General features: G+C 65.8%; 1 protein-coding gene and 1 long non-coding RNA gene across 3 annotated transcripts; one reads left to right on the top strand and one right to left on the bottom strand.

Moving 5' to 3' along the window:
• Positions 1-1,410: 1,410 nt before the first annotated feature.
• On the bottom strand, positions 1,411-9,200 carry SPATC1L (spermatogenesis and centriole associated 1 like). Of its 2 annotated transcripts, none has more exons than XM_077879466.1 (4): positions 8,870-9,200; positions 5,837-6,187; positions 2,293-2,516; positions 1,411-1,939 (listed from the first exon to the last, which is right to left on the bottom strand). In XM_077879466.1, exons 1-4 carry the CDS (start codon positions 9,069-9,071, stop codon positions 1,616-1,618), a joined length of 1,101 nt encoding a protein of 366 aa, XP_077735592.1. In that variant the 5' UTR covers positions 9,072-9,200; the 3' UTR covers positions 1,411-1,615. The 2 variants fall into 2 exon arrangements, with proteins under 2 accessions (XP_077735592.1, XP_077735593.1); XM_077879467.1 differs by having other exon boundaries at positions 2,293-2,444; positions 8,870-9,197.
• On the top strand, positions 9,187-10,626 carry LOC144302090 (uncharacterized). Its single transcript, XR_013368979.1, has 2 exons — positions 9,187-9,524; positions 10,432-10,626. It is a non-coding gene; the product is annotated as an uncharacterized LOC144302090 (long non-coding RNA).
• Positions 10,627-11,965: the final 1,339 nt, after the last annotated feature.

Raw genomic sequence — 11,965 nt, forward strand, 5'->3', positions numbered from 1 at the left:
TGTACCCCGTCTGCCATCCGCCAGGGCGCAGGACCCACCCAGCCGTGGCAGTGCAGGGGGGCCAAGGTCCCAGGGGGGAGACGCCCAGCTCCTGGTCCCCGTGTGTGGCCTCGGGACCCCACCCCTGGAGCAGCCAGACAAGCCCAGAACCCCGGGGAGGCTGCGGCAGGCCAGGCCCTCTGCAGCCCTGGCTCCCCTGGGTGGACACGATGACCGCTCTCCCTCCTCTAGGTCCCACGAGTGACGGGAGCCCCGGCAGGACCTGCAAAGGCCCAACGAAAGCGTTCTTCCAAACCCGGGTCCTAACGCTGAGGCTCGTCCCTAGAGGCCTGCGTCCCGGTGGTGCCCAAGTGCCCACCAGCCCCCCTCCCCCGACGCAGAGCCCTGGTGCTAAATCTGTGCACCCTGGATGGACCCCCAAGGTGGCAGAGTCCCTCAGCCGGGGGTGGGTGTCCAGTGGCTGGAAGGGCAGGGAGGCGTCAGTGATGGACTGGGTTGTGGCCACCCCCAAAATCATGTGTTGAAGCCCCGACCCCTGCACCTCAGGGAGCGGCTGTATTTGGACACAGGGTCTTTACAAAGGCAGTAAAGTTAACATCATGTCTGTCATGGGGTGACCCTTGTCTACTCCGACTGGTGTCCTCATAGGGAGAGCACAAGCCCGTGAGGCCGCGGAGGGAAGGCCGCATCTGCGCACCCAGGAGAGGGGCTCCGGAGCTGCGATGTCCAGCCCCCGGCTGGGGGGTAATAAGTGTGGTTTGAAGCCCCCTGTTCTGTTGGGGTGTCGGGCTGCCCAGGCTGTGGCTGTGTCCTAAGACGCCTGGGGCCTCTGGGACACAGGAGGCTGTGACAGGGACAGGTGACCCAGAAACCCCAATACTTTCACACCCACAGCAGGGACGGGACCGGGGACCATCCACTCAGCCAAGACCCAGGAGGGGGCCAGCGCCAGGCCGTGGGCCCAGGGGGTCACTTGTCTTGGAGATCTCAGGAGACACGGGGACCTGACAGCTCCAGCATGGGGGGAGGGGGCGTGTCAGATCATCCCTGGATTAAGCAGGTTCCCCGGAATCCACACAGCCCCGGGCGCCCTCCTCTCTGTCCCCTACGCTGCTGTCCCATGCAATTCCCACGTCGGAACAAGGGACCTGTGTTTTCATTTTGCCCCAGCTCTGCGGGGCCTACAGCCGCCCTGCCCGCACGGAACCCTCGCCTCAGGCTCTGCATTTGGGGAAACCAGCCGCAGGCTCCTTGCGGCCGGAGTGGAGTCCTCGAGGCCTGGCCGGGCGGGTGCCCCGTTGGCTGGAGGCCCGGGAGCTGTGCCCCTCAAGGCTGGGTCGCGGCTCAGCCCCCGGATCCCGCGGGCACCTCCCGGCGCTCTCCACCCCTCAAAGAGCCAAGGGAAAGGGAAACAGGAAACGGATGGTTTTAATACAGTGACTCGATGGTGCCGCGGGTGTGGGCGGCCGGGCCGGGCCGGGCCGGGCCGGGCCGGGGGCCGAGGGGGCGCCTGCTGGGGCCGGGCGGGCCGGGGCGCTCCTGGGCGGCCGCGGGAGGGGCGCAGGCGACCCGCTCCAGCCCCGCCCGCCCCGCAGGGAGGCTCGCTGCGGGCGGCTCACCAGGCGAAGAGCGGCTTGCGGTCGTCCTTGGCGAGCTCGCACAGGCAGCTGAGCAGCAGCAGCGAGTCGCCCAGGAACTTGGGGGGCAGCACGTCGATGAGCAGCTTGCGCAGCGCGGCCGGGCTGCGGGGGGGGCTGGCGCGCAGGTCGGGCCGCTGCCGCAGGATGCCGTAGGTGTTGATGAGGAACTCGCTGAACTCCGGGTGCACGTCGCGGTTGTAGCCCAGCCTCTCCAGGCGCGCCGTGAGCGCCGCGTAGCGCTGGGTCAGCTCCCGCAGCCGCGTCTGGTCCACCGACCCGTCCAGGGACTTGGTGCACGTCTGCGGGGGCGGCTCCGTGGGCGGCGGCCCCCCCCTGCCCACCCCCTACCCACCCCCTGCGGCGCGGCCCGGGCGCTGGGACCCCGGGTCACCCGAGGCCTCCCCGCCGCAGAGGGCAGGTGGGGGGAGGGGGGGAGGGGCGGGGGAGGGGGGACCCCTAGAGCTGTGTGGGCAGCACGGGGTGGGGCCTCCGGGAGGGAGGGGCCTGGGGAGGGGCTCAGGGGAGGGAGGGACCCCGGGGAGGGAGGGGGCTCCCGGGGAGGGAGGGTCCCGGGGGGAGGGAGGGACCCCAGGGCGCGGGAGGGCCCCAGCGGAGGGAGGGACCCGGCAGGGAGGCGGCGGCAGGGGCGCACCTGCTTGATCTTCTCGGGGATGTTGGACACGGTGAAGCCGTACAGGCGGGTCAGCCCCGGGAACACGTAGGCCAGGATGCGCCGGTCCAGCTGGAAGGCGATCTCCCCGACGATGCGCCCGTCCTTCTGGGCGCCGCAGCAGCCCTGGATCTCTGTGAGGAGCGGCGGGGCAGGCCGGCGCAGGACAAGGACAGTCAGGGGCCAAGCCTCCTCCTGCCGCACCCCTGGATCCGTTTGGGGGAACAACTGAAGTAATCGCGGCCGGGTTTGGGGCGAAGCGCTGGGGCCCGCCCCCCCCCCCCCACCGCGGAGGGCCCCGGCCGCCCCCAAGCCGGAGGGTAACAGCAGGGGAAGGAGAGCTGGACCCTCCTGCGGCCCCAGGGCAGCGACCCCTGTCCCCTCACCCCAGGCAGCCTGACCACCTGTGGTCCCGGGTCGTCGCCCCCACCCCCACCCCCGTCGTCTGAGACCAAGGGAAATGCCTTTCAAGCTTATTTCTCAGCTCAGGAGCGTTTGTCTTGTCCCCCCAGAACCTGCTTCCAGACCTGCTGCAGCCCCGTCCCTCAGTCAGCAGACCCTTCCCACGCTCCTGGCCCCATGCATGTGACCCCGAGACCCCGGCGAGCACAGCCGCATCCCCGCTGCCCAGAGCCTCCGCCCGACGCCTCCCCCTGCTCCTGCCGGGCTTTCATCCCCACGAGGGGCCCGGGGCTTGTCCAGCCACCAGACCAACCCTACAGGTGACGCCTGGTGCAGCCTGCGGGCTCCACCCCAAGGGCAGGGGCACACCCACGGGTGGGTCCCGTGACCACACACAGGACACCCCACTCGGGCACCTGAGCCCTGAGAGCGGCAGGACCCCAGGACCAGCCTTGGCCGTGGCCGTGGGCAGGTGGTTGCCCTCCTCGGCCCCATCCTGTGCCCGGGTCCCCTTAACCGTCCAGCCAAGACAGCCTCCAGGGCGCTCACACGGCGCCGCCAGTGGGTGACCACAGGGGCTCATCAGCCCTTTCAGGACAGGCTGCTGCCAGGTGGCCACTGGTGACCCCAGAGGACAGGCCCCCGAGGACGGACCCTGAGGACGGCCCCCAAGGACAGTGACCCGAGGACAGACCCCCGAGGACAGACCCCCGAGGACAGGCCCCCGAGGACGGACCCTGAGGACGGCCCCCAAGGACAGGGCCCCGAGGACAGACCCCCGAGGACAGGGCCCCAAGGACGGGCCCCAAGGACGGGCCCCAAGGACAGACCCCCGAGGACAGCCCCCGAGGACAGACCCTGAGGATGGCCCCCGAGGACAGGGCCCTGAGGACAGGCCCCGAAGATAGGCCCCTGAGGACAGGGTCAGGATGCAACTGCCTCAGCCGTGCACCCCCAGACGCCGAGAGGGGAGCATCTGTGGATGGGGCCCATGGGTGTCAGGGGAGGTGGCTCTGCGGTGGGGACAGGGAGGGGCTGCAAGGGTGTGGACAGCCCGGCAGAGGGTCCCGTCTGAGCCACACGGCCCAGAGCCCGGCTCCCCACTGAACCCCACGAGGGCCCAGAGCTGGGGGGCCCTGGGGCCGCGGGGTCCCAGTGGGCAAAGCAGGTTTCAGGGGGCCGAGGAGAAACACTGCTGTGACATGCTGGGGTGACGGGCCACACGGTGGCCACTCACAGCAGCACAGCTCGGCGCTCCAGCGTGCGCGGCGAGGGGGTCCTGGTGCACGGGTGTCCCGGGGGCTGCGCCTCCTTCACCCTCACAGTGACCCGGGGGCCTCGGGGCCCACGCCTGCACCAAGGAACTGAGGTCACGGGGCGCAGTGCCCCCTCCCTCAAAGCGTGCGACTCCGGGGTTTCCGTACCCTCACAGCCGTCCAGCCGCCACCATGACCTGATTCCAAGACAGAACACAACAAACCCCTGTCCCGCCGCGGTCCCACGGCCCCTGCAGCTGCCGACGCACCTGCTGTCCCTGCGGACGTGGGTGCTCTGGGGTCCCTCCGGGGCGGCCAGGCACAAGGTGCGCCCCAGGTCCGCGCACGCCGCATTCCTGCTCCCCCGAGCCACAGCCGCCGCGGGGGTGGGCCACGTCCCGTCATCCCCGCGCGCCGCCCGCCGTCGGGGCTCCAAGGTTAACGCCGCTCGGAGCGTTCACGCAGGTGTTTGTGCGGACGGACGTGCCCGGCTCTCCCGGACCTGAACCCTCGACCCGAGCTGCGGGGACGCCTGGTGATTCCGGGTCTGATCTGGGATGAACCTGCCGAGCCGGAGCACAGCGGCGAGGCACGGCCTTCGGGGGCCACGTCCCCCTGCGCGCGTGTGATAGCCTCCGCCGTGGGCTGACGCGCCGTCCCGTGGTTCCCTCAGCATTTTGCTGGTGACCGATGGTGATCTTGAGCATCTCGCCGTGCCCCACGTGTGCGTCTCCTCTGGGGCAACGTTCCTTCCAGTTCTCGGCCCAGTTTTAATTGGATTGTTTGGCTTTTTACTGCTGGGTCGCGGGCGGTTCTCACACATCGGGACACTCGCCCTTATGGTGTGAGGACCGGGGTTTTCTCCCCCCGTGGGCGGGTTCCGCTCTCTAGAAACGTGGGCCTTTGAAATATACCAGCTTTTACTTCCGAGAAAGCCCAGAGCACGGACTTCCCCTTTTGTTGCTCGTGCTTTGGGGTCACATCTAAAAACCTGTGGCCAAACCCGAGGTCATAAGCTGTGTGTGTGTGTGTGTGTGTGTGTGTGTGTGTGTTTTCTCGAAGAGTTTCGTGGCTTTAGCTCTTTTAGATTTTTTCAGGTCTTTGATACATTTTGAGTTCATTTCTGTATGTGGTGTGAGGTCCAACGTCACGCTCGTGCACGTTTGTCCACCCGTCTCAGCACCACTGGTTGCAAAGGCTGTTGTGCCTCCGTTGACTGTCTCGGTGCCGTTGCTGCACGTTAAACCTGTACACCCTCGGCCTTGTTTCTGGACTCTCTGTTCCACGTCGCCCATCTCCGGCGGCCGGCCCTCCGACCACCACGCTGTCTGCGTTCCCTGAGGAGGTGGCGGCTCCGTTGGGTTTTTGGGTTTTTTTAAGATTTTATTTATTCACGAGAGACACAGAGAGACAGAGGCAGAGACGCAGGCCGAGGGAGAAGCAGGCTCCCTGCAGGGAGCCCGATGCGGGACTCGATCCCGGGACCCTGGGGTCATGCCCTGGGCCGAAGGCTGGTGCTCCACCGCTGAGCCACCCAGGGGTCCCCGCCGTTGGTTTTTTTTTTTTTTTTTTTTTAATTCATGAGAGACAGAGAAAGAGAGGCAGAGACCCAGGCTGAGGGAGAAGCAGGCTCCACGCAGGGAGCCCAACGCGGGACTCGACCCCGGGTCTCCAGGATCGCGCCCCAGGCTGAAGGCGGAGCCAAACCACTGAGCCACCGGGGCTCCCCCCCACCCCCGCCCCCAATGTTGGTTTTTTAACAGGCAAGACGTTTTAAGAGCAGCAGCCCCGGACCCGGGCTGAGCCGCCCGCCCCCCTCTGCTGACGGCGGAGCCGGGGCGCCAGGGCCCGCGCACCCCCGGCCGTACCGTTGAGGTAGTAGCTCCTCCTGGTCCTGTCCCCCGACGGCAGGCTGCTCTCCGAGAAGCACACCTTCTTGGGTCGGACCATCTCCCTGGGCTCCAGCAGGGTCTTGTCCGCCAGCGGGTCCTGCAGGGGGCTCAGGAGCGGAGACAGCTTGAGGTCGGTGCCCCGGGGCGCGTGCAGCTCGGGGGGGCCGAGGAAAGCCTTGAAGGGCACCGGGGCGGGCGCCGCGCAGCCGGGGGAGGCATCGTCCTCGCGGGACATGGGGGCGTGCGAGCACAGCAGCTCCTCCAGGGAGGACGTTGGCAGCTGGCAGGGCGCTTCCGGGGCACCGGCGAACCTTCCAAAGTCTGCAACTGGACGGGGAGGGGGAGTCAGGCCCGAAGGAGGGGGTCCTGAGGCCGAGAGCCCCCCAGAGCCCCAGGGAGCCGCCGCTCAGCCTCCTGACGCCCGTGCGTCCTCGCTCGTTCACAGGGACGCCAACGCTTTTAAATGTTACGTGGCCGCGGCCGTCCTGCGGGGGCCTCCCTCTGCCACATACCTCGGGGTGGCAGCATGAACCTCGGGGACACGCCGTTGAGTCATCGGGTAGCTTACCGGATACATTTACCCGCTTCCCGGCGCGTGTGTGCACACGCACGTACAGGCACACACACATGCACGCACACGGCGAGTCTCACATCCACTGCGCTGCTGAGCCTCGGGGAGGAGTCCCGGTTCCCTCGTCCAGACACCGCGCCGTGCTCCCTGCGCTCCCCAGGCCCAGGTGTGCGCCGTCGGGCCTCCTGGTGCTCCCCCTCAGCGGCCGCCCTGCCCCCGACCCTGGTGACCGTGTCCTGTGCTCACCCCCCTCGGGTTTCATTCTCTGGACTATCTCTGCCTTTTCTCTACTCGGTTTTTTGGGGGGACCGTGGGGGGTGATTCATGTTTCACATCCTTGAAGCAGCTCCTTCTGTCCCCCTCGTCAACGCCTCCTTCCAGGGCGCTAGGGTTAGTGACTGTCACGCAGAAGGTATGACCCGCGGTCACCTTCAAAGTACTGATTCTTCTTGTGATTCACAAGACCCCTTTCTAGCCTCATACGGTGAACTGGTTCTCCCTCCCACCAAAGAGGCAAACACATTCTTGAGAAACTGTGTTTTTTCCGAGCTATAATGAAAAATTGCAGGGGCGGCGGCTGGCTCGGTGGGAGGAGCTGCCCCTCGATGTTGGGGGCTGTGAGTTCAAGCCCAAAGCTGGGGGGAGACATTCCTTAAATAAATAAAACCCTAAAAGAAAAAGAAACATCATATCCTAAAATGTACCTCCTCGGGAGCCAACTAATCGACCTTCGGAGATGTTTTCCCAGAAAAAAAAAAAAAAACTTCAAAAGAAGAACAGCCCCCGGAGGTGTCTTGCCTCGCGTCCCGACCCGCAGCGGCCGGAGCAGCCGGGACTGTCCCGCCGCCGCCTCAGGACTCCCTGAGCACGGGCTGCCCAGAGCTGGGGGGCAGAGCCGAGGGGGGCCCCCCCTGCACCCACGGGGCCTCGGTGGGCTCAGCCGGCTCAGGCTCTCTGTTCCTATTCACTGAGCCCCGATTCCCTCCTGTGACTCCAGCACAGGTGTGTGAACATTAAAACAAAACAAAACAAAACAAAAAGCACCCGCTATCTTCGATCCTCAGTCCAGTCCAAGAAGCAGGCACTGTGCAGACCTCGGCCCCCGCTGACGATCGATGGGAAGAGATCATGTCGCATCGTCGCAGAAACCCCGCGGGGAGCCCGGAGCCCAGACCCGCGAGGGGGGCCCTGAGCCGCGCCCGCTCCTCGGCCTCCCTCCCCCCGCAGAAGCTCCGGAAGGGCCCCGCCGGGTTCTGGGCCCGAGGGCGGGATGAGTGGGGGCCCACGACACACAAGCCCGTGGCCTGCAGCCTGGGGACCCCGCGGAGCGCGGTGTGGCCCAGGGGTCACGAAGGTGCCCGGGGGGAGGGCGGGGGCTGCGGGGGGCGGTAGAGGCCACAGCCTGGTGGCGCCCCTCCGGCAGCTCCGTGTGAACGGGCTGGAGTGACCCCGGCCAGCCCCCAGCCCCTAAGAGCGTGGACGCACCGTCCACGGGCTTTGGAGAGGAACCGGGTGGGTGAGCAGCGGCTGCCCCGGGGGGGGGGGCCTTGCGGGTGCGGCCCTCGGGCGAGGGGGCGCTCGGCCACCGGCGCGTGCTGTCCAGTGAAGGACACGGGCTCGAAAGCGCGTCCTGCTTAGAGGGCGGCGCTGAGGGGCAGTAGGAACCGTGGGCCTTGGGGCGCAGAGCCTGGGGGGCCTGAGGCGCGTCCGGAGCCCCGGGCACGGGGGCGCTGACCAGAGCTGAGCTCCCCCCAGGGCGGCCGCCGCCCCGCTGACCTGAACCCCGGCCCTGCAGCAGGGCCTCCCCGCCTCCTCGGCCAGGGCCTGCTGTCCTGCAGGGTCGGGGCCCAGGGCGTGAGCACGGGGGGCGCCGCCGTCCCAGGGACCCCGCCCTGACCGGGTCCCCCCGCAAGTGCCCGTCACTGGGGACCCGCGGGTGCAGGACGGAGGGACGGCGGGGCAGGCCCGGGACCACAGCTGACACGGGGGGGCTCTGAGCCCTGGGGGGGCCCCCGCCAGACCCATCTCCCGGGACCAGGCCGTCCTGGGGCCCGAGGGGGCGCCCTGACCTGCTGTGGGGTGTCCCAGGGCACGAGGCCCCGCGGCCCGGGCGGTCCCTGTGGCAGGCGTGAGCGTGGCCGCTGCGGGAGCTCGGGCTGGCGGGCTGGGGTGTGTCCAGCTGACCCCGTGGGCGACAGCGCCTCCTCCCCCAGCCCCCGCACCCCTGCCCGGGCCTGTCCGAGACCCCCGGGGCCGCAGGGGGGTCCCAGCCAGGAAGGCGCCGAGACCACCCAGTAGGCGGCCTGAGGGCGGCGCCACCCCGTGTCGTCCATGGGGCCCGCGGGCCGGGAGGGAGGCCTCGGCTGAGGACACGGCAGAGGGGGTCCCGGCCCCGCTTTCCCGGGGAGGCCTCGGGCGTCAGCGCCCCCGCGGCTCACCTGCGCTCCCGGGGGAGCAGTCCTCGGGGTACGTGGGCGCCCGGGGGAACAGCAGGTCCCGGCTCCCGAGGCCACCGCGCTCCTGGCAGCTCTCGCTGAGCAGACGCTTCAGCATCTGGTTCTCCTTCATGAGGCGCACCTGCTTCTTGAGCTCCGCGTTCTCGCTCATGAGCCTGCTCATCAGCTCGCTCCCCTCGGCCATGGCCGCGGCGCGGGGGCTCACGGGCGGGCCTGCGGCCCCATGGAGGTGGCAGCCCAGAGCCCGCAGACGCTCGGGCACAGCCCAGGCCCCGGAGCCCCACAGCCGCCCGGCCTTCCGCAGCCTTGTGATGTCACCCTTAAAGAGCCGGCACCCCGGTCACCCCATCACCCCCGTCACCCCAGTCACCCCGCGGCGCCAGGCCTGCCCACTGCAGCCGCTGACCCGAGCGACACCTCCCGCCGGGGCCCAGGCTGCGGAGGGCACGGGGTGGGGCCGGGGGGCCGGGGGCCAGACAGAGGGCAGCCAGCCCACATTGGAATGTTCTGGATCCCAGGAACTGCCGAGATTATGGGCCAAGGATGGCGCCGGGTCGTGCGGCGTGCGCAGGCCTCCGGGGACTCCGGTGGCTGTCCCCCCCGCGGAGTCAGCGGGGTCCCCAGGACCTGGGCCCAGGTCAGGCGTGCACCCCGGGGACGCACCCTTGAGGCAGGAGGGCGGCGGGGGGGGGGGAGGGCAGAGGGAGTCGGCGCAGCTCCGGGCGGCCCTGCAGGCGCTCTGGGCGGGGGCACCGCCGACCCCGCTGTCCCCAAACTCGGCTCCTGCGTGTCCGGAACCCTGACCCATGGGACCTGACCGAGGGCCCCGACAGGCACAGGGCCGTGGACTGGGGGCTCCATCCTGGGCACGGGCGGCCTGGACCCCACGACCCCAGCCCACCTGCTGCCCCGGGGCCCTGCAGGGCGGCAGCCTCCCCACTGTCCGGCCCTGGCCCCTGGGCGAGCTGCTCACGCCTCGAGGACATGTGGATGTGGCCACGGGGGGCAGCCGGGTGCACTGGGGCGGCAGCCACGGGGGTGCAGGGGTGCGGGCGGGGGTGCGGGTGCAGGTGTGTGCAGACGAGCACGTGTGTGGGCCAGGGCCCAGGTGAGGCTGACCCCCGGTCGCCCCCGGGTGACCTGGCTGCGGGGCACCTGGCGTCCTGTCCTCGGCCTCACCCGACCAGACCCCGGGCTTGTGGACGCTCTGGAGCACCAGCCTCCGGGGTCACCTTCCCACTGTGCTTCCTGCCGCCCGGGCTGGACTTTTGTTGGCATCTCCGTCCTCCTACTCGGGTTCTAGGTTCTGGAAGCGGGCGCCTAGGCCGCCGGCTCGAGGCCTTACTGCGGCATCAACACGGAAGCCTGTGGCCGCCCCGCAAGCTCTTACCTCATTGTTTTTTCTTTCAGCTTCAAAGAGTTTTCTTCCCCTGTACTTTCCTTTGGGCCACTGGTATTTAGACGCATATTGTTTAATTTCCAAATATGGGGGATTTCCTATCTCTTAGTTACTGAATTCTGATTTAATTCCATTACGCTTAAAGAATCCACCGGATGACTTCAACCCCGTGGGATGGCTCGCGACTCGTCCCGCATGGCGTGTCAGTGAATGGTCCAGAAGCTCTTGAAAAGGAGGAGGTGAAGCGTCCCGTAAATGCCCATGACTTCAAATTGGCTCCACGTTCTGTCCACACTTGCTGAGACAATGTTGAAATCCATTAAATTGTATATTTATCAAATTCCCTCTCCGGCTACATTATGTTTTCTATATTCTGAAGCTCTGCTATTAGGCGCATATACATTATTGTTATTCAAGGTCTATTTTTTTTAAGGCTTTATTTATTGGAGAGAGAGCGAGAGCACATGGCCAGAGGAAGGAGCAGAGGCAGAGGGAGAAGCAGGCTCCCCGCAGGGAGCCCGATGCGAGACTCGATCCCAGAACCCTGGGATCACGCCGAAGGCAGATGCTTCACCCACTGAGCCCCCCAGTCTCTATTTCTATTAATGTTCCTTTTCCTGAAACTTACTTTGATATTAATATAGTACTTTTGCTTTCTTTTTTTAAAATTTTATTTATTTATTCATGAGAGACACAGAGAGAGAGGCAGAGACACAGGCAGAGGGAGAAGCAGGCTCCATGCTGGGAGCCCGACATGGGACTTGATCCCGGGTCTCCAGGATCATGCCCTGGGCAGGCACCAACCAACTGGACCACCCAGGGATCCCCCTACTTTTGCTTTCTTATGATTGTTTTTGTTATGTTATCTGTTTTTCTTTTATTGGCACTTTTATCCTATTTTCACACTTAAAACTTCTCGGGGACAACATAGCGGGTCGTGCTTTCTCAGGCCATGGGACGGTCTCTGCCTTGTCAGTGGGCTGCTCAGCCCTTCACAGTTAGTGAACCTACTCACGTGGCTGGTGCGTTAGTCTCCTAGGGCTCTGTAACAAAACAGCTCACGCTGAGTGGCTTAAAGAACAGAAATTTATTTTCTTAGTTCGGAACCCTAGAAGTCCACAATCTGGGAGTGGGTGGGGCTGGCTCCTCCTGAGGCCCCTCTGGGCCGTATGGACACCGTCCTCTCCTGTGTCCTCATCTATTCCTCTGAGGACACCAGTCCTATCAGACCAGCACTACCCTATGGGCTCATTTAACCTTAACAATCTCCTCAAATTTAGGCCTTTTTCTTCCAAATGAATCTTTCCAAATATGTGGGATTTCCTATCTCTTTTAGTTACTGAATTCTGATTTAATTCCATTAAATCTTGTGGGACACAATTCAATCCTAAGAGTTGGGTTCATCCTGTTTTCTATCCCTTCTTTTTTTTTTCTATCTCTTCTTCTTTTTCCTTTTAGATTATTTTGCCTCCTTTATTAGTTTTCTCGGCCTACCCCTCCCTTTTTCTTTTTTCCTAGTGGTTTACTCGGGCGGACCCTGGGTTCCTCTCACTTCTCCCGTCCGTCTACCTGTAAAGACTCCGCCGCTCGGCGATGCAGCACTTGGCGCAGGAGGAGGCGCTCTGCTGTGCCGCCTGCAGCGCACCTGCTGTTGGAAGTGTCCACGTTACTGTTTCGGC

Source organism: Canis aureus, chromosome 30, assembly GCF_053574225.1.
Source record: "Canis aureus isolate CA01 chromosome 30, VMU_Caureus_v.1.0, whole genome shotgun sequence".
In the NCBI taxonomy this organism is placed as follows: Eukaryota; Metazoa; Chordata; class Mammalia; order Carnivora; family Canidae; genus Canis; species Canis aureus.